Source organism: Callospermophilus lateralis, chromosome 18, assembly GCF_048772815.1.
Source record: "Callospermophilus lateralis isolate mCalLat2 chromosome 18, mCalLat2.hap1, whole genome shotgun sequence".
NCBI lineage: Eukaryota > Metazoa > Chordata > Mammalia > Rodentia > Sciuridae > Callospermophilus > Callospermophilus lateralis.
In genome coordinates this window covers 7,263,366-7,281,911 of record NC_135322.1, presented here as the reverse complement: position 1 = coordinate 7,281,911, position 18,546 = coordinate 7,263,366, and the positions used below count along the sequence as shown (strand labels likewise).

Below are 18,546 nucleotides of genomic sequence, written 5' to 3'. Positions count from 1 at the left end.
TATCAGTGTCCACTGAGCCCTTATCCCAGGTGAGGGCAGGCCAACTGTCAGAGCCTACTCAAGCTAGACAACTTTAAGACATATTCCATTTCCAATGTGGGGTAGAAGTTGGTACAGGAAAGTGGAGCTAGAAACCTGAACCCAACTCCCCAGCCAGGGTTGAAGGATCCCACATCATCCTGATAGTTCCTTTTATGATACAACCCTGCGTGTGCTCCCACTGTGATGGGCAGCTGGCCTACTACCTCAAAACAGAATACCCTTTTTAAGCCAACATTTGCCCTCTGACCAAGAAGGAGTTCTCATTTGAAAGAATGCTCCCAGATAATTAAAAGTCTTCCATAGACCATGTTTCTCAAGGTCCTCTGGCTAGTTGCTTGCATGTTCCAGTTTCTACTCAGCCACCACCCACTTCTTGACACATTCCCTCCTTGTCCCTCTCTCCAGAGTGGGTAAGGCATGTCCTCTGAGCTTGAGAGGTCAGCAACTTAAAACCAAGGGCCTCTGGTTGGGGTTGTGGATCAGTGGTAGAGCACCTAGCACATGTGAGCCACTAGGTTCTATCCTGAGCACCACATGAAAATAAAGTTATTTTTAAAAAAACCAACAACAACAAAAAAAAAACAAGGGCCTCTGATGGTCAAATCCATGAGAACCAATCTGAGCAGTAATGTATTGGGGCTGATTAAACAGTAAGCACTCAGTAAATATTGGCTATTATTGTTATTTTCATGATTACTCTTCAAGCTCCTTCAGGAGAACTCCTATTCATCCTTTGAAACCCCATTTGCTTTAGTTGTACATCCTGCATGGATTGAGATCTTAAAATTAGAGAGCTTTGATTTTGTGATCACTTAAGTTCCCAAACTGAGGCCCTTAGAGCAGCCAGGCCATCCTTGAAGTCCCTGAGCATCCAGATCTCTTCTCTGCCTGATGAGTTCCTGGGCATGGACCTTATGCCCGGCCATTCCGGCTGAGTAGTGTGCAGACGCAGGCAGTGTCAATTCGTATCCATCGCCAGCCCACACGGCCCTGGGCATCAGAAGTCAATGCCCGCACATAAGACTGCTTGGCCTTGCACTCTGACACCCAGTGCTTCCGGTCTACGCCCCGGCAGCTTCCTCCACCTGCACCAGGACCATCTTCCCCAGCACCATCAGCCTTGCAACGTGTCTCGAAGAAGTACTGCCGGAGGGGGCTGCCACCAGCTGCAGGCACCTCACCTAGCACCTCCACCTCTCGCCCACGTAAGTCCACAGCTGTCCGACGGTCTGTCACCCAGCCGCTCACTGCGTCACAAACAGCCAGCTCACCCCGGCGACTTGCTGGTGCCTTCTCGCTCACCCCACGCCGACTGCGGTTGGCTGGGGCACCCGCTGGCTCCCCGAAGGCTCCAGCTTCCAGTAGGAAGAGCAGAGGGGGTCCAGCAGGGGCAACCCTGGACAGGGCTACTCGGGGGGACAGAAGGTCCCACTCAGGGGCCAGAAATGGGGGCAGTATTGAGGGTGGAGGGAGCTCCACTGGGACACTGGGGAGGAAGAAGAGCAGGAGGATGGGGAGGGAGTAGAAGGGGTGGGGGAGCATCTCTCGGGCACCTGAGGACAGAGAGAGGGAGGCTGGGGTTAGAGAAGAGGTACAGACCTCCAAGGAGCGGAAGGTGGAAACCACAAGGGGATTATATATTAGAACTGGGAAAGCCCTAGGGGGACCCTATGTTCTCAGACTTGAGTAACGCCCAACTTGTAAATTAATAATAATTATTCAGTTACTTTTACTTCATAGCCAATCAAATGGGGAAATGCAGGCTCAGAGAAGTTATTGACTTGCACCAGGTCTCACAGCCAGCAATGGCAGAGGTGGGGTTTGAACTCTGAGCAACTCCACTTGGCCCTCCTGCCTCTAAAACCCCCAGGAATCCTAAGTCCTGTAGCTTGGAAGACAGTCCAAAACTTTGAAACCTGGAATTTGGAATCCGAGGGAGTCCCATTTTCAGCCCCAAACTACCACTAACTTCCCATCTCATGTCTGTCCTCATTTTTCCTGAGTATGAAACTGACCCTGGGCTGGGAGAGGCTGGTGGGGTGTGGTTATAGCTGTTTGTCTACAACATTCTGGAAGCCTGGAGAAATCTGGGAAGCAGCAGGTGTTTGCCAGACCTGTCAACACCTCCTCCACCTTGAAGCTCCGGGGCTGGGGGACCCTGTGGAGGACACAGGTGGCCCCCTCCTTCCTGACATCTCAGGAGAGGGAGGGGGCAACCACCTGGGGGAAGAAGGGGACAGACAGATTATATAGGCAGGTGGGGGAGGGGCTTGAGCCCCTGAGCACCCCCTTCCCAGACAGTGAACGCCAGGCCCCTTCCTAGAGCCCCCCTCCCTGCCCAGGTGATGGCTTCTGGCAGGATGGGAAGCAGATGGGGGAGAAGAGGGGAGGGGAGAGGCTGCAGATGAAGGAGACTGGAAAAGATTACATCTCCCCTCCTCCCATTCATCTCCCAGACAGGGCGGGGGCGGGGCTGTCCTGGCCTGGACACCCAGGTCCTGAGGGCCCACACTCAAGAAGCCCTGGGTCCCCGAGGCTGCTTCCTGGAATGTTCCCTCCTCACAGGACAGGCCAGGGCCCGCCCAAGACTTCTACGGCACATACCTGGAGTGGCTGCCTGCCCTGGCTGGGAGACGGGGAGATGGGAAGGTTGGGGTGTGAAAAAGAGCGCAGGTTGATCCAACCAGGACCGGGAGTATGTCCCCAGCTGTCTCCACCCTCAAACTAAGCGTCCTGGTCCCCAGCTGCCTCCTTCGGACCAAGGAGTCCAGGCGCCTCCTAAGCCCCAGCCTGCCACCTCCTCCAACCCCGGAGTTCTAGAGTTTAGAACCTCCGGGTACAAAAAAGTGCGAACTCCCTGTCTCTTCCCCCAGGAGATTCGGGCTGGGGACGCGGACCGAGTCGCGACTGGGGCAACCAGCTCCGCGTCTGGGACACTTTCCTCCTGCCTCAGTTTCCTCCGCCAAGCCCCGCCCTCCCGGCCCCGCCCTCGTCCCTCCCTCCCTACCCGAGGGCAGGGCGACCCGGACGCCGGAATCCCGGAGGAGGAGGCGCGAGGCTCTTACCTGGGGCGCCCTCCTCTGCTCCCCGGCTGCCCCTGGCGCGGCGGCAGCTCCTCCTCCGGCTCGCTGGCTGCAGGGACGCTCGCTGGCCCGCCGGCTCCGCGCGGCTCGCGCTCGGGAGGGCCTGGGTCGGGGGCGGGGGCGGGGCGGCGCCCGACGGCGGAGGAGGGGCGGGGGATCCCGCCTTGCACGCGCGTGCCGGGACCTCGGAAGCCCGGCCTGGCTCGCGCAGCCCCCGCACCGCGGTCCCAGGAGTCGGGGCCCAGCCCCTCGTCCCTCAGACCCTGGAGACCAGGCCCCCGCCCCCGCTCCAGACCCCGGGGTACCAACCCCAGCCCTCCTCCCTCAGACCAAGGGTCCTGGATCCCAGCCTTCCTCCCTCAGATTCGTGTGTCTAGACCCAGTTCTCCTCCCTGGGATCCAGGGTCCAGGCCTCCTCTTTCAGGCCCTCCCTCAGATCCAGGGGTACTGACCCTCCAGCCCCTCCCCCCTCAGATCCAGAGGTCCAGGCCCCAGCCCTCCTCTCTTACACCCAGTGGTCCAGGCCCCAGCCCTCCTCCCTCACACCCAGGAGATGGGCCTGAGATCCTATGCAGTCTTTTGCCAATTCAGTGTCAATCTGGGGGCAGATTCCCACCCTCTGCTCTCATCCCCACTTTCCCAGGAGCTCCCCGCCAGACATTAACCAGCTGGGCTTGGGCAGCGATAAGGCCCGACGCCTCAGAGACAGTGGATGTAGGGGGCTCTCCTACAGAGTCCTGTCTCCTGGAATTTCCTGGGTGGGGACTGGGGAGAGGGTCTTGTCCTGAGCTCAGACAAGAAAAATTCAAGGTATTAAAGGACTCGGGGACAAAAATGTTTTAAGAACAGGGTGACCTGTCTAGAGAAACTGAAATTATTCAGATGCAGAGGGGAGGAGAAGCTATAGAAATAGAGGGGAAAAGGACAGAAACAAGGGAAAGAGGCGGGCAAAGACCTAGGGTGAGGGATGGGGAACAAAGACCTGGGCAGAGAAGACAGAGGGACAGACATCCCAACAGAAGGGGAGGGAATCCGGGGAGGGACAGGGCTCGGAGAGAGCCCTTAAGAGATGAGATAGGAGCTAGAGAGTCCTGGGACGGCCCTATGGGTGGCAGGGCCTTCACCCTACCACACCTCCATCCTGGGACTCTGCTCCCCTCCTCTGAGCTATTTTTAGAAAGAAAGCTGACACCTGCCTTGGGGGGGTCATCAGGCACCCCTCCCTCAGCCTAAATATAGCATGGCAAGGTGGCAGGAAGGGTGTCCCCAGATTAGGGTGTTCCCCTCTCTGTGCCATGGCAGCCAAGGCAACACAGAGGGTGGCTCCAGTTGTTTACTGGAGGTGGGGAAAGGGCCACTTCCCAGTCTGAATGACGTCACCATTCCCGTCACTTCTCTGACCTCTTCACACTCCCCCCATCCAGGCACAATCCACTCCCTGAGAAGAGGATGCTGTGTAATTTCCAGGCCCTGAAGGGTAACAGGGATGAGTGTTCAAAGAGGAGGAACCAGGAAACAGCCTGCCGCCCTTCTCTGGGTCTCTCTTTCCTCTCTTGGTCTCTTACTCTTCCCAGCCCTCTGCCCTCCCCTTTCTTGCCCTTGGAATTCTCTCTTCTGCTGGGATTGGTCCTCTCTCCAGGTCTCCTGAGTGTCTCTGTGATGGGTTCTGCACCCCAATAGTCTGCTTTGTCTTTTGCTGTGAAGAGGGGAGTCTGTCTCCATTTCTGTCTCTGAATGTAACTTTTTATCCATTTCAAAAAGAATGACTGCCTAAAGGTATTTTTTTCAACCATTATCAAACTCTTCCTGCCATCTGTATCTTCTCACTTGTTGTATAAAAAAGTTAGTTTAGGGCCTGGGCTGTGGCTCAGCGCTAGAGCGCTTGCCTAGAATATGCAAGGAGCTGGGTTCAATCCTCAGCACCACATAAAAATAAATAAGTAAAAGGTATTGTGTCCAACTTTTTAACTAAAAAAAATATTCAAAAAAAAGGTAGTTTAATTAAATCTGGGGTTTCCAAACTGAATTTCTTTGCTATATTCTGAGTTGCTTTGATGGGCTCACAGGGAGGTGGGTCCTCAAACCAATTTCCCTCTGGCGCCTTGAAGGAAGAGTTTATTTGACTCAAAAAAGGGGTGCTAATGAAGAGCTAAAAATAATAACGGCAACACTCTGTAAACCACTGGATAGGTTTTAATAAATTAATACAATATCTTGAACAATGCCTGGCACATAGGAAGCCCTATATGTGTTAGCGATTGTAACCATCCTCCTCTTCCTCCTCTAAATGCCCTTTCATTCTGACTCTAGAAAATGTTTGGCTTTGCTACCTTGGGTAACAGCATACCTTCTGAGCCTCAGTTTCCTCATCTATAGGACATGAGACTACTGGCCTCAGGAAATCCCTGAACACCACGGACTGTGGGAACTTGTGAAGCCCAGCAGCCAGCCACAAGCACCCCCACCCTGGTGTGCTGTGTGACCTTGGGAAGCTATTGCCCTTTTGAGCCTTGGGTTCCTCTCCTGGAGAAAACAGAGACATCCAGCTGTCAGACAGTCTTCCTGAGCTGCAGGAAGATGGGTGATCTTTTACGATTCTGAGAACAGAGACTGGGCCTCTCTTTAGGGTCAAGAATACCAGTTTTTCTGCCTTTTGGGGGGGGGGTGGGGAAGGAGGGGCTTGCTTTCTCAGATGCTGTGTGGTCTGTCTTCATTTCTAGTGTCTGTCCTCCTCTCTTGGGGTGTCTGACACCCCCCTCCAGGTCTCCATGCCCCACCATTGGTCTCTGTACTTCTCTCTGGGTCCCTGTCCCCTTTCCTCTGGGTCTCTATTCCCCCAAGGAGTCTTCTCTCTATGGGTCTGTTTCCCTCCTCTGGGTCTCTCTTTCCTTCTCTCCCTCTTTCTGTCACGCCGTCTCTCTGGGTGTCTGTTTTCCCTTCCTTTTTGTTCCCTTATTATGTCTGTCTTCCCTCATGGCTCTGACTTCCATGTCTCCATGCTAAACCACAAGGGAGGACAGACAGAGCGGGGCAAGATGAACTCTATGTGGGGTAAGTGGAAAGAGCATCTCCATCTTCCTAGTTCACTTGGAGGCCCTTTTGACGAACACCTGAATCCAGGGATTCAAGACCCAGTCCCTTGCCTCCAGGGAGTAACGCTGGGCCAGTGGTTCAGTCCATTGCCCAGATCCATAACACCACACTTCCTCCTGGATACATGACTCTTGCCAAGTGCTGTTATCCTTAGGTCCTGGTGCTCCCACTAAGTGCAAAACCACCTAACATTGCCCTATGGATCCCATACATATAGTCCAACTCAATCCAACAGAATTCACACAATGACAAAACTCAGGATGGCCCTGTGAGACTCCCAACAGTTTTATGACCCAACTGAACCAGCCTTATTGATACAACTTGACAAAACCCTTAAAAGATGAACTCAGCCATAGGTTCCAACCCAACTTAACCCACTGTGACCTAGAAAGCTCATATTCTATTACTTGACTGTGTATTTCTACATGACTCACAAGTTCACAGAACCTAAAAAAACATGGTCCTAGAAGAAACACAATGCCACACAATTCTCGACATGTCTCAACACAACAACACCATGCATGGACCACACAATGGACCTCCACAGTGCCATGGGGGACTACCTGACTTGATCCAGCACAACTCTAGGGAGCTCACAAATCCTGTGTAACGCAGTTGGACAAGACTTACTCAGACTCACCAGCCAACCCAACCCAACGTGGACCTAGGAAACACACAGCATGATATGTATTTGTATAAAAAATATACAAATATGACAAAACCTATCTCAACACTACCCCAAAAGGCCCCATGAGCTGTGCACTACTCAATGCAGTACAAACCAGCGGAGTTCCCCCTCAGCCCAACACCAGCCGTTGCCATTCTTGGCTATTTGAGGACCCACAGGAGCTACCAAACCACACAACTCAAGACCCAACAAGACTCAGCGTTCCCCACTTGTTACCTCTTAACTTAGATCTTCCTAAACCCAATCCCCTCCCGCTATTTCTCCCTCTACCCTCCCTGCTTCCCTTGGAGGAGGTGTGAGGTCCTGCAGACCTCAACTGTCCCTCACACTTCAGTGACCAGGTGTTTCCCAGGGGGCGCCCAGAGTGGAGGTGGCAGCTCAGGCACTTCTCCATCCATCAAGCCCCCATTGGCCTTGCCCTCTAGAGTGCCACAGGGCTGTGTGTCCACATGGCTGTACATCCCGGCCTCTTCACCCTCTGTCTCCCGGTGGTAAAAGTAGCTGAAGTTGGAGACAATGACTGGTACAGGCAAGGAAATGGTCAGCACACCAGCGATGGCACACAGAGAACCCACTATCTTGCCACCCACAGTGACAGGTGCCATGTCACCGTAGCCAACTGTGGTCATGGTGACCACTGCCCACCAGAAGGACTCAGGGATGCTGGTGAAATGGGAGTCTACTCGATCAACTTCAGCAAAGTAGACTGCGCTGGAAAAGAGGACCACCCCGATGAAGAGGAAGAAGATGAGGAGGCCCAGCTCACGCATGGAGGCCCGAAGTGTCTGGCCCAAGATCTGCAGGCCCTTTGAATGCCGGGACAGCTTGAAGATGCGGAAGACACGCACCAATCGGATGACCCGCAGGATGGCCAGTGACATGGCTGGTTGACCCACACCCCGCTGTCGGGCCAGCTCAGTGCCCAGTGCCACAAAGTAGGGTAGGATGGCCACAAAATCGATGAGGTTCATCACGTTCTTGAAGAAGACTGCCTTGCTCGGGCAGGCCACCAGGCGTACCAGCAGCTCAAAGGAGAACCAACAGATGCACAGCGTCTCCACCACAAAGAATGGGTCGTTGAAGGGCAAGCGGGAAGTGGTTCCTGGCACGGGGCTGGAGCCATTCAGCCGAGCGGGGAACTGCAGGAAAGAAAGGGTTCAGGAAGGGACAGGCCAGGGCTGGGAAATGGGAATGGTCTTATTCATTGAATAAATATCCAATTACTTTCTATAGATTGGTCAGTGGTCACTCTCCCAAGGCCCCAAGTGACCCGATTGTCCCAACACTCCCTCCCAGGACCCAAGGGAACATCCATGGAGAGCTAATTTTCTGATCTCCTGACCCATGGGTGGCTGGAAAGGTAGTCCCTGCCGGGTCACCGAGGGCAACTCCTGACATGATGCTTGAGTAGGATGCAACCCTTTCCTTCCAAAGTCCTCCCTCCCAGTATTGATTTTCCAGAGCAGAGAAGGGTCCTTGTGCGCTGCCCCTTCGTGCCCTGACTTTCCTTGCCCTCCCCAACCCTAGCCCAGAAAATAAGGGCTCAAGATCTCTGTTCGACCTTTTGCTCACTACCCTCAGCCTGACTTTCTCTGTGATTGATCCCTCCTCCCTTATCCTCAGTCCCATTCTCTCTCTTCAGGCCTGGCTTGAACCCTTCCAGTCCATCATTCCCACTGCTCTCTGCATAGACCCCGAGCTTTACATATTTCATCCTACAGCTCCGATTTTTAATGTTCCTGTCCACTTGCCCCTGTTCCAAGAGCCCTGTGCTCTGCTGGCCTGTTTCTCACTACAGTAACCGGCCTTCTGTCCTCCTACTCTGCCTTCAGTGGGAGTATAGGTCAGACTCTGTACTTGCGCGTAGCCCCTTGCCCCGCCTTCTGATTGGTCAGGTCCTTCTGAGACCCACCCATCTCCTCCAGAGCCCCGCCTCCCTTTCAGCCAGGCCCCGCCCCTCACCGGGCCAGCTGCGGCCACTGAAGCTAGTCCCGGGTCGTAGCGGTCATCGCGGAAATCGGGCAGCGTCTCGAGGCAGAAGACTACGATAGAGACGAGGATGACAAGCACAGACACGACGGCCAGCACGCGCGCGGCCTGTGAGCTCTCGGGGAACTCGAAGAGCAGCCAGAGCTGGCGCGCGAAGGCATGGCGGGGCAGGGGGCGCTCGGGCGGCACCGGGCAGCCCTCGTCCTCGCGCAGGCGTGCCAGCGCCGCCGCGCCCAGCCCGTAGAAGGCCACCTCCTCCAGGAAGACGTCGAGCGGCACGTGCGCCGGCCTCCGCAGCCGCCCACCCGACTGGTAGTAGTAGAGTACGGCGTCAAAGCTGGGCCGATGTCGGTCGAAGAAGTACTCGCGGCGCGCACCGTCGTAGAAGCGGCTGCGGCGCACCGGGTCCCCCAGCAGCGTGTCCGGGAAGCGGCCCAGCGTGCGCGCCCGCGTCTCGAAGCGCAGCCCGGCCACGTTGAGCACCACCCGCTCGCAGCAGCCGCACGGCGGCGGGCACCGCGGCTCCATGGCGCGCGTAGCCCCGGCGACCCGCGGACGGACGTGTGGCCCCGATGCCCGGCCCGGCGCGGCCCCGCCTCGGCCGCCGCCGCCGCCTCCCCAGCCCGGTGTCCGGTGTCCGGGCGTAAAAATAGCCCGGCCATCCCGCCAGGGCGCGGGGGAGGGGTCGCCGTGACCCCTGCGGGGCGGAGGGCAGCCCGGCGCCCTCTGCCGGGGCGCCCGCCTTCCCCCCAGCCCCGCTGCACCGCTCTCTCCGCCGCTGTCGGCGTCCTGGGCCTCTCTTCACCCTGTCTCCCTCTCCCTGGGGAGCTGTGCTCTGCGTCTCTGAGTCTCTGTGTGTATCCTCTCTCTCTGTCCTCTTCTTCTTTCTTGAAGTCGCATATTTCTCTCTCCCTCTTCCTGTCTTTCTGTCTAAGTCTCTGGGTCTATTTGTGTCAATCGCTTTGGGTCTCTGTTGGGGATGTATCTTTGAGTATCTCTTTACGGGTCAGTTATCTCTGAGACCTGTCCCCCTGAGGACCTCTGTCTGGGGATCTCTATCTTTCTGGTTCTCTGACTTTATTTTGATCCTTGTTTCTCTAGAGGTCCGTGTTTGTGTTTTGCCTTCCTTTGTCTCTATTCTTTCTCTGGCTCTCTTCTCACTGGTTCTCTTAGTCCTCCGTGTCTCTGTCCCTGAGTGTCTCTGGGTTTCCGCCTTTCTTTTTGAGGTCTTTTCCTTTCCCTGTATCTCTAAACGGCGCGTGTCTGTTGTAGTGCCTCAGGAGGACTCGGGTCATTTCCTTGAATCTCTGACCCTTACCCTTGGTGATGCCCTGGTGGCAAATGTCCTGGTGGTTGCCCCGTCCTGGAGCCCCTTTGGCAGCTGCAAACCACAGAACATGTTCGCCCCATCCCCTCGCCAGAGTCTGCCCAGGGGTCTCCACTTGTTTTGTCTGTAAGACTTTCTAAGATGCAGCGGGACCTAAGCTGTATGTAGTGCTGAATGGTGCAAAAGGAGGCGGGGAGATGCTGTAGGGTCACTCTCAGGAACCGAAGGGCAGACTGAAGATGGCCTTCCGGTCACCGGTATCCGGTGACACCGAGTAAAAATAGCCCATCAGATAGGCTTGGGGAGGTTGCTGGTGGTGGGCATCGGTTCCCCACCTCCACTGGGAAGGGGGTTCTGGGCGCCCTCTGCTGGGGGCATGGAGAGACGCACTAAGAATTGTAACTGCCGTTTTGTTTTTTTTTTTTTTCTTCTTACCAGAAATTGAACCCAGGGAAGTTGTACCACTGATACATATCCCCAGCCCTTTTTAATTTTTTTTTTTTAATTTTGAGACAAGAGCTAGCCAAGTTTCTTAGGGTCTCGCTGAGTTGCTGACCCTGGCCTTGAACTTAGGATCCTTCCACCTCAGCCTCTGGAGCTGTTGGGATTACAGGCATGCATTGCTATGCCTGGCTCCTGTCAATTTGCTTTTCTAATTATTTTTAAGTTGTAGATGGACAGAATACTTCTATTTCTTAAGTCGAACCCACAGTGCTTCACACGTGCTAGGCAAGTGCTCTACCACTGAGCCATAAACCCAGCCCTCCTGTCAATTTTTGAGGCATTCTTTTTGTTTATTTCTGGAAAGCTATGTATCCTCTCTAGTTGTCTGTCCTCCTCTGTGTGTTTGTGTGCATTTCTTTCATGGTTTATTTTTGGTTTTCTATATTGCCAGGCTGGCCTTGAACTCCTGGGATCAAGTGGCCTCCTGCCATAGCCACTCCAGTAGCTCTCCAGTTGCTGGCTTGATCTCTGCTGGCCCCTACCTGTCTGATTTGTCTCCCTATTTCTTTGTGTTTTTTTTTTCTTCCATTCTCTGACCTCCTTTTGTGGGTCTTTAAGCTCTGAGTTTCTGTGTTGGTGGCAGGACCAAACCTTTCATAAATCAACCCAGAGCTCCTTCAGTGGCTCCAGGTCTCTTCCATGAGTCAAGGTGGCATCATGGTGGGGCCTGGTGATTCTGAGTGGCTTGTCTTCCCACGGCTCTTTCATTTTCACCCAGCTTTTTGTACACCCTTAATCTAATCAGTCCCCCATCCTTTGCAACTTCCAAACCTTTGAAGGGACAGAAAGTCATGGACTATCAACAGCAGCATCTCCAGTAACCCCTCGGCACCTTCTTGCTCTAAATGACCCCCTCCTCCCCATAGACCCCACTTCCCTCTGGCTGCTGGGCCTGGAGGTAAGGCAGATGTCTTCCTTCTTGTGGCTTTTAGTCAACTCTACCTGACTTTGAAAACATCAACTTTTTTGGAGCTGATGCTATCTACGGATACATTTTCCCATCTCTTTCTTTCTTTCTTTTGGTGTGGTGCTATGAATGGAACCCAGAAACCCACTCATGCTAGACAAGTGCTTTACTACTGAGCTATATCCCCAGTCCCATCCCATCCTTTGATGAAGTCATTTCATTACCTTCTGTCCATTCCTGCTCATTCATGGACAATTTTAGATTCTGCCTACCTGTCCATCACTCCAAAACTACTGTCGTATGCATTTCAGTATCCTCATATACATGATCCTTTAATAACCTGGCCTGGACTATATTGTAATTTCCAAAAAGGGCTTCTCAGCCGGGTGTGGTGGCACATATCTGTAATCCCAGTGGCTCAGGAGGCTGAGGCAGGAGGATTGTGAGTTCAAAGCCACCCTCAGCAACAGCAAGGCACTAAACAACTTAGGAGACCCTGTCTCTAAATAAAATACAAAAACAAGTGCTGGAGATGTGGCTCAGTGGTCGAGTGCCCCTGAGTTCAATCCCTAGTACCATTTTTTTTAAAGGGTTTCTCCTGTATTTCTTGTCCCACTTGGTTGTCTGAAACTTTGCCACACTCCATCATGTAGATTCCATGTCCCGTTTTTGGTGTAGACCACTGAGGAAGGAACATTATGTGATTTCTGAGGTTGGGCCATAAGAGGCAATACAGCTTTCCATCTCAATCTTTCTTGGGATAGTAGTCCAGCCCAGATGAATAGGAACATAGGCTACTGGCCTTTGGCCCTGGTGGAATTTAAGGTCCATGGCCTGGAAGCAGGTCTCCCAGCCCATCCAGGGTGCTGATGTTCCTGAACTGTCAATAAGCCCCGCCCATCAAGGCCTACCCAGATAACAGACCTATGAGTAAAATAAATGTTCTTTATTGTTTGCAGCCATGCAGTTTTGGGGGTGAAAATACTACAAGCATCACAGTAATAGATATCCAGAATGTGGCCTCTGGGTGTTCCTATTCCAACTATTTTCCCCTCCACACTGTCTGAGCATCTTTCTTTATTTCAAAAGAAAAAACAAAACAAAACAATTTTTTTTTGTGCTGCTAAGAATTGAACCCAGGTCCTTGCACATGGTAGGGACATACTGTAGCATTGAACTCTACCCCAGCTCCAAAGAATGTGGGGTGGGGATGTGTCCTAGTGATAGAGCACTTGCCTATCATGTGCAAGGACTTGGGTTCCATCCCTAGTGTCATGAAAAAAGAAAAAAGGCACTTCTTTCCATCTGTCTTTAGCTCTGACCTGTGCCCCCCACCAGGACAGGGTGGGTCAAATCCCACCCTAGAGAATTCTCATTCTGGGGGGCACTGGGGGAGACTGAACCAAAGTGACAGACCTATCCCTCTGCATTTGTGATCCCAAACCCAAGCCTGGTAATGTTACATGTCCCTAATCCATGCACTCTCCACCCCTCCAAGATAACTATTACTCAGCTATGTTCTCTGCAAACCTCCTGCAGCACTCAGCACCTCCTCGTCTCCATCCTTGAATACATTGAAGTAGCCGGAACGCTTCATTGTCCGACAGCCTATGCTGTCAGATCCCCTGCTTTTCATCAGTTGAGTGGATCATCTGGTCCCCCCACAATCTAAGACCAATGTTCTGCCAACACGCTGGATCCTCTCTTTCTGCTCCAGCTGCACATTCTGCTCTAGTCATTGCTTCTAATTCTTTCAGGTCTACAGCATGGGAAGGGAATAATGGTCCCCAAAGATGGCCACTTCCTAGTCCCTGGAACCTTTGACTATGTTATTTCTTATGAGAAGAGACTTTAAAGTCATGATTAAGCTGGGCACGGTGGCACATGCCTGTAATCCCAGTGCTCAGGAGGCTGAGGCAGGAGGATCACAGTATGAGGCCAGCCTTAACAATTTAGTGAGACCATGCCTCAAATTTTTTAAGAAATTTAGCTGGGTGTAGTGGCACACACCTGTAATTCCAGCAGCTCAGGAGGCTGAAGCAGGAGAATCACAAGTTCAAAACTAAACTTGACAACTTAGCAAAGCCCTAAGAAACTTACTGAGACCCTGTCTCAGAAAATAAAAAAAGGATTGGGGATATGGCTTGGTGGTTAAGCACCCCTGGATTCAATCCCTGCTATCTCCCCCAGATGTAATTAAATTAAAGCTGTTGAGTTGGGGAAATGATCCCAGGTTATCCAAATGGCTAGGAATCTTCATGAGAAAAGCAGGGAGGTCTAATTCATAGGGAATGTGAGGAGGGATGCAGAGATCAGAAGGTGCCAGGCTGCTAGTTTTTCAAGACGGTGGAAGCACCACTAGCCAAGGAATGCAGGTGCAGAGAATTGGATTCTCCTCTGGAGCCCCTAGAAGGAATCTGTGTGGGAGGGACATTCATTTTAGATTTCTGACATCCAGAACTGAATGCTAATAAACTTTGTTTTAAGCCTGTTAAGTTTGTAGTAATTGGTTACAGCAGCTAGTGGGAAGCCATTAGAGTCAGACTCTCCCATTCCTCAATATCATCTCATGTTTTAATAGCATCTTTTTTTTTCACTTTGAAGTAGTTGTTCTTGCATGTCATCCTTCATCCAGCTTCCCCTAATGACAGCATCTTATGCTAAAATGCTATATTTGTTCAAACAAAGACATTCATATTAGTATGACATTATTCCAAGTGGCAGTTTCCACTCAGGTTTCCATCTTTTCCATTCAGTCCTCTCCTCATTCCAGGGTCCAATCCGAGATACCACATTGCACTTAGTTGCCATTGTCTCCTTTGTCTTCTGCAGTCTGTGGTAGTTTACTTTTTTATTGACTTTCATGACCTCAACACTTGTGTGTGTGTGTGTGTCTGTGTCTGTGTGTGTGTATGGTGCTGGGGATTGAACCCAGGGCCTCGTGCATGCAAGGCAAGCACTCCACCAACTGAGCTATGTCCCTAGCCCATGACCTCAACACTTTTAAAGAATATCAGTTATTTTGTAGACCATCCCTCAGTTTGTATTTGTCTGATTGTGGGTGTGTGCGTGGTGTGTGACTCCGGGACCTCATGCATGCTAGGCCAGTGCTCTACCACTGAGCTACATCCCAGCCCGGTCCTTAGTGCATGTCTCAGCAGCATAGACACCGAGTGCTGCCTCCTTCCTGGGGGACTGTCCTTCCTTACCTTTCTAGACCTATTCTCCTGCCTTTCCTCCTACAATTCACCATCAATGTCCTTTGCTGGTTCTTCCTGCTCTAGATAAACTCTAAATGTTGGAGGGTTCAGCCTGTGGACCCTTCCCTTCATCTTCTCATCTCCTATGTGACTTTATTCAGTTGCATGGCTTCAAATACCATCGGTATCCCAAAGACTCCAAAATTTAGGTTTCCTGCTCCATATTCTTCTGTGATCCCCAGACTCAAATATTCCAGTTTTCAATCCACATTTATGTATTTAACAGTTGTCTTTAACATATCTAAACCCAGAACCCTTTCCAATCCCTAATTCCACTCTTCTCCAAGTCTTCCCTCTCTAAACCAATGGCTCCATCATCAATTACCCAGTTGCTCAGTGGACAAATCTAGGAGTAAGGGTTATTACTATTAAGGGAAGATGAGCTTCTTTTAAAAATTTTCTTTAAATCTGTTACTTTGAAATAGTTATAAGACTTACAGTGGACTTACAGCAAGAAAAGTGCAGAGTACCCTTCACCCAGTTTCCATTACTTTCAACCATCGTACAATTATTTGAACCAAGATTAATGTGTATTAACTAAACCATGTACTTTAGTTTTTCTGATTCAGAATTCAACCCAGAATCCTATGTTGTGTTTTGGTGCCTCCTTAATCTCCTCTAGGAGATTTTTTTTTTTAGATATTTATTTTTTAGTTATAGGTGGATACAATATCTTTATTTTTTATTTTATGTGGTGCTGAGAATCGAACACAGTGCCTCATGCATGCTAGACAAGCACTGTACTTCTGAGCCACAACCCCAGTCCTCCTCTAGGAGATTTAAAAAATTTTTTTTCTTAATTGTTGATAGATCTTTATTTATTTTTAAGATTTATTTATATGTGGTCCTGAGAATCAAACCCAGTGCCTCACACATGCCAGGCAAGTGAGCTACCAATGAGCCACAGTCCCAGCCCTCCTCTAGATTTTTAATTTCCCCTTTCTTAGGCAGGAGAGGCACTTGGGATCCAACCCAGGGCACATGCAGGCGAGCACCCTGACACTGTGCCACACTTCTGGTCCATCCTTTTGATTTTTTTTCCACATTTTTAATGGTGCATTACAGTTATACATATTGATGGGACAGCCCTGTCTTTTCTATACACTTTAATTCCATCCCTACAGACACAGAATAAGGAGCCCCAGGGACCTTCAAAGTATATAACTAATTTGATCACTTCTTCCCACCCACTGCTAATATCTTTTTTTTTTTTTTTTTTAATCAATACTGGGGATTGAACCCAGGGACTCTATCACTGAGTCACATCCCCAGCTGTTTTTATTTTGACACAGGGTCTAGTTGCGTAGAGAGCCTCCCTAAATTGAGAAAAGGCTGCCTTTGAACTTGCAGTCCCCCTGTTTCGGCCTCCCTAGTCGTTGGGATTACAGGCATGTGCTGATGTGCCTGGATGTATTTTTTTTTTTAAATTAAATCCATCAAAGCCTGGCATGGTGGTGCATGCCTGTAATCCCAGGGACTCCAGAGGCTGAGGCAGGAGGATCACAAGTTTAAAGTCAGCCTCAGCAACTTAGTGAGGCCCCAAGCATTTTACTGAGACCCTGTCTCAAAATAAAAAATAAAAAGGGCTGGGGATGTGGCTCAATGGTTAAACATCCCTGGGGTCAGTCCCTGGTACTGCTACTACTAAAATAATAAAAGCCAAATCATTAAAGTGATCTTCTAAAGTGTGAATTATGTTATATCCTTCCTCTGGCCCAAACCCTTTCTTTCATTGCAAATAAGATGTGATCCTCCCCAACATACTGCATGATTCAGGCAATAACCAGCAATGGCTGCTACAATCCTTAGATGAGAGATAATTTGGTAACAAAATATTTTCACAAGTCAAAGTCTCACTGCTCAGACTACCAAGGGGAAAATGTACCTTTTACAAGGAGACATTAGGCAGGTGGCTCCTTGACCAGGTGACCCTTTGACCAGGTGACCAAACTCAGCATCATAACAGTGGAATCATTTGAATTATGCATCTCCAAACATGACACAACTTGAATCTGGAGTATCATTAGCAACAGGTTCTTGCCCCAAATTCTTAACTTCAATCTGTTCAAGTCTCCAGTATCAGTTTGCATTTTATAGGGAAAACAGGAATAGTGGAACAAACTGAAATGCCAGGAGGAAACAATCAGACAAATCCAGAATGTGGGACATTCAGCAGGAAACTGGTCTGGACTTCAGGGGGAAAAGTCATAAAGAAAAGTATGTGTCTATTCTACTTTATATTAAAGAGACAGGACAACCAATGCAATGTGTGAACTTTTATTTTTTGCTTTTTCCTTTTGAGGCTGGGTCTAACTGTTGCCTAGGTTTACCTCAAACTCTTGATTATGTGCAGCTGTGTGGCCACTGACTGGATCTTGATTAAAACAAGATATTCTGGAGTCAGTTGGGATATCTGAATAAGGTCTGGGTAAATTTTCTTTTCTTTTTTTTTTTTTAAAGAGAGAGAGAGAGAGAATTTTTTAATATTTATTTTTTAATTTTCGGCGGACACAACATCTTTGTATGTGGTGTTGAGGATGGAACCGGGGTCGCACTCATGCCAGGCGAGCGCGCTACCGCTTGAGCCACATCCCCAGCCCGGTAAATTTTCTTAGCAGAGAAAAGTTTGAGGTTATGTAGGAGAAAGTACTCATTTTTAGGAAACATATGCTAAATGCTTGGGTGTGTGAAATGCCTCTGGAATCTACTTACAGATGGTATAGGAAAAAATATTAAGACAGGATTACTTTGTTTATTTTCATTAAACGTTGAAAAAACTTTGGACTTCTGAGAAAGCTGCAAAAATAATAAAGTTCACATATAAACACACAAGCAAAATCTGTCAAAATATGTTTTAATGCACGTTATGGGCTTTTTAAAAAATACTTAATTTTGGGAGGCTGGGGTTGTGGCTCAAGCGGTAACGCGCTCGCCTGGCATGTGTGCGGCCCGGGTTCGATCCTCAGCACCATATACAAAGATGTTGTGTCCGCCAAATGCTAAAGAATAAATATTAAAATTCTCTCTCTCTCTTAAAAAAAATATTTAATTTTTCCCACATTTTTTTAAAATTTTTTTTTAAAGAGAGAATTTTTAAAAAATATTTATTTATTTTTTTAGTTTTCGGCGGACATAACATCTTTGTTTGTATGAGGTGCTGAGGATCGACCCGGGCCGCACACATGCCAGGTGAGCGCGCTACCGCTTGAGCCACATCCCCAGCCCTTCCCACATTTTATTAATGGTGCATTATAACTGTTCATTATTATATATTCATATGTGCACAAGACATAACAACACAGTTTGGCCAAAACCATTCCCCAGTATTTCCCCTTTCCTACCCCTCCTCCTTCCCCCAAGTCCCTTTCCTCTACTGATTGTCCTTCAATTTTCCTAAAATCCTTTTCCTAATTCCATAAATGAGAGAAAACATACAAGCTTGACCTTCTGAGTTTGGCCTATTATGCTTCACAATGTTCCCACCCATTTTTTTTTTTTTTTTTTTTTTTGCATTGACTTAATTTCATAACTTTTTTATGGCTGAATAAAACTCCATTGTGTGTGTGTGTGTGTGTCTCACATTAAAAAAAATACATTTATCCATTGATGGACACTTAGACTGGTTCCATAGTTCAGCTATTGTGAATTGTGCT

The 18,546-nt window shown here is 49.9% G+C and overlaps 2 protein-coding genes across 3 annotated transcripts; both read right to left on the bottom strand.

The window, feature by feature from the left end:
• Nucleotides 1-11: 11 nt before the first annotated feature.
• Nucleotides 12-3,577, bottom strand: Ntf4 (neurotrophin 4). Of its 2 annotated transcripts, none has more exons than XM_076838970.2 (3): nt 3,108-3,577; nt 2,058-2,262; nt 12-1,595 (listed from the first exon to the last, which is right to left on the bottom strand). In XM_076838970.2, the coding sequence occupies exon 3, from the start codon at nt 1,582-1,584 to the stop codon at nt 955-957; it is 630 nt and encodes a 209-aa protein (XP_076695085.1). In that variant the 5' UTR covers nt 1,585-1,595; nt 2,058-2,262; nt 3,108-3,577; the 3' UTR covers nt 12-954. The 2 variants fall into 2 exon arrangements, with proteins under 2 accessions (XP_076695085.1, XP_076695086.1); XM_076838971.2 differs by having other exon boundaries at nt 2,058-2,200.
• A 45-nt stretch (nt 3,578-3,622) lies between these two features.
• Kcna7 (potassium voltage-gated channel subfamily A member 7) lies at nt 3,623-9,492 on the bottom strand. Its single transcript, XM_076839082.2, has 2 exons — nt 8,869-9,492; nt 3,623-8,045 (listed from the first exon to the last, which is right to left on the bottom strand). The coding sequence occupies exons 1-2, from the start codon at nt 9,421-9,423 to the stop codon at nt 7,230-7,232; spliced, it is 1,371 nt and encodes a 456-aa protein (XP_076695197.1). The 5' UTR covers nt 9,424-9,492; the 3' UTR covers nt 3,623-7,229.
• Between the last annotated feature and the right edge of the window lie 9,054 nt (nt 9,493-18,546).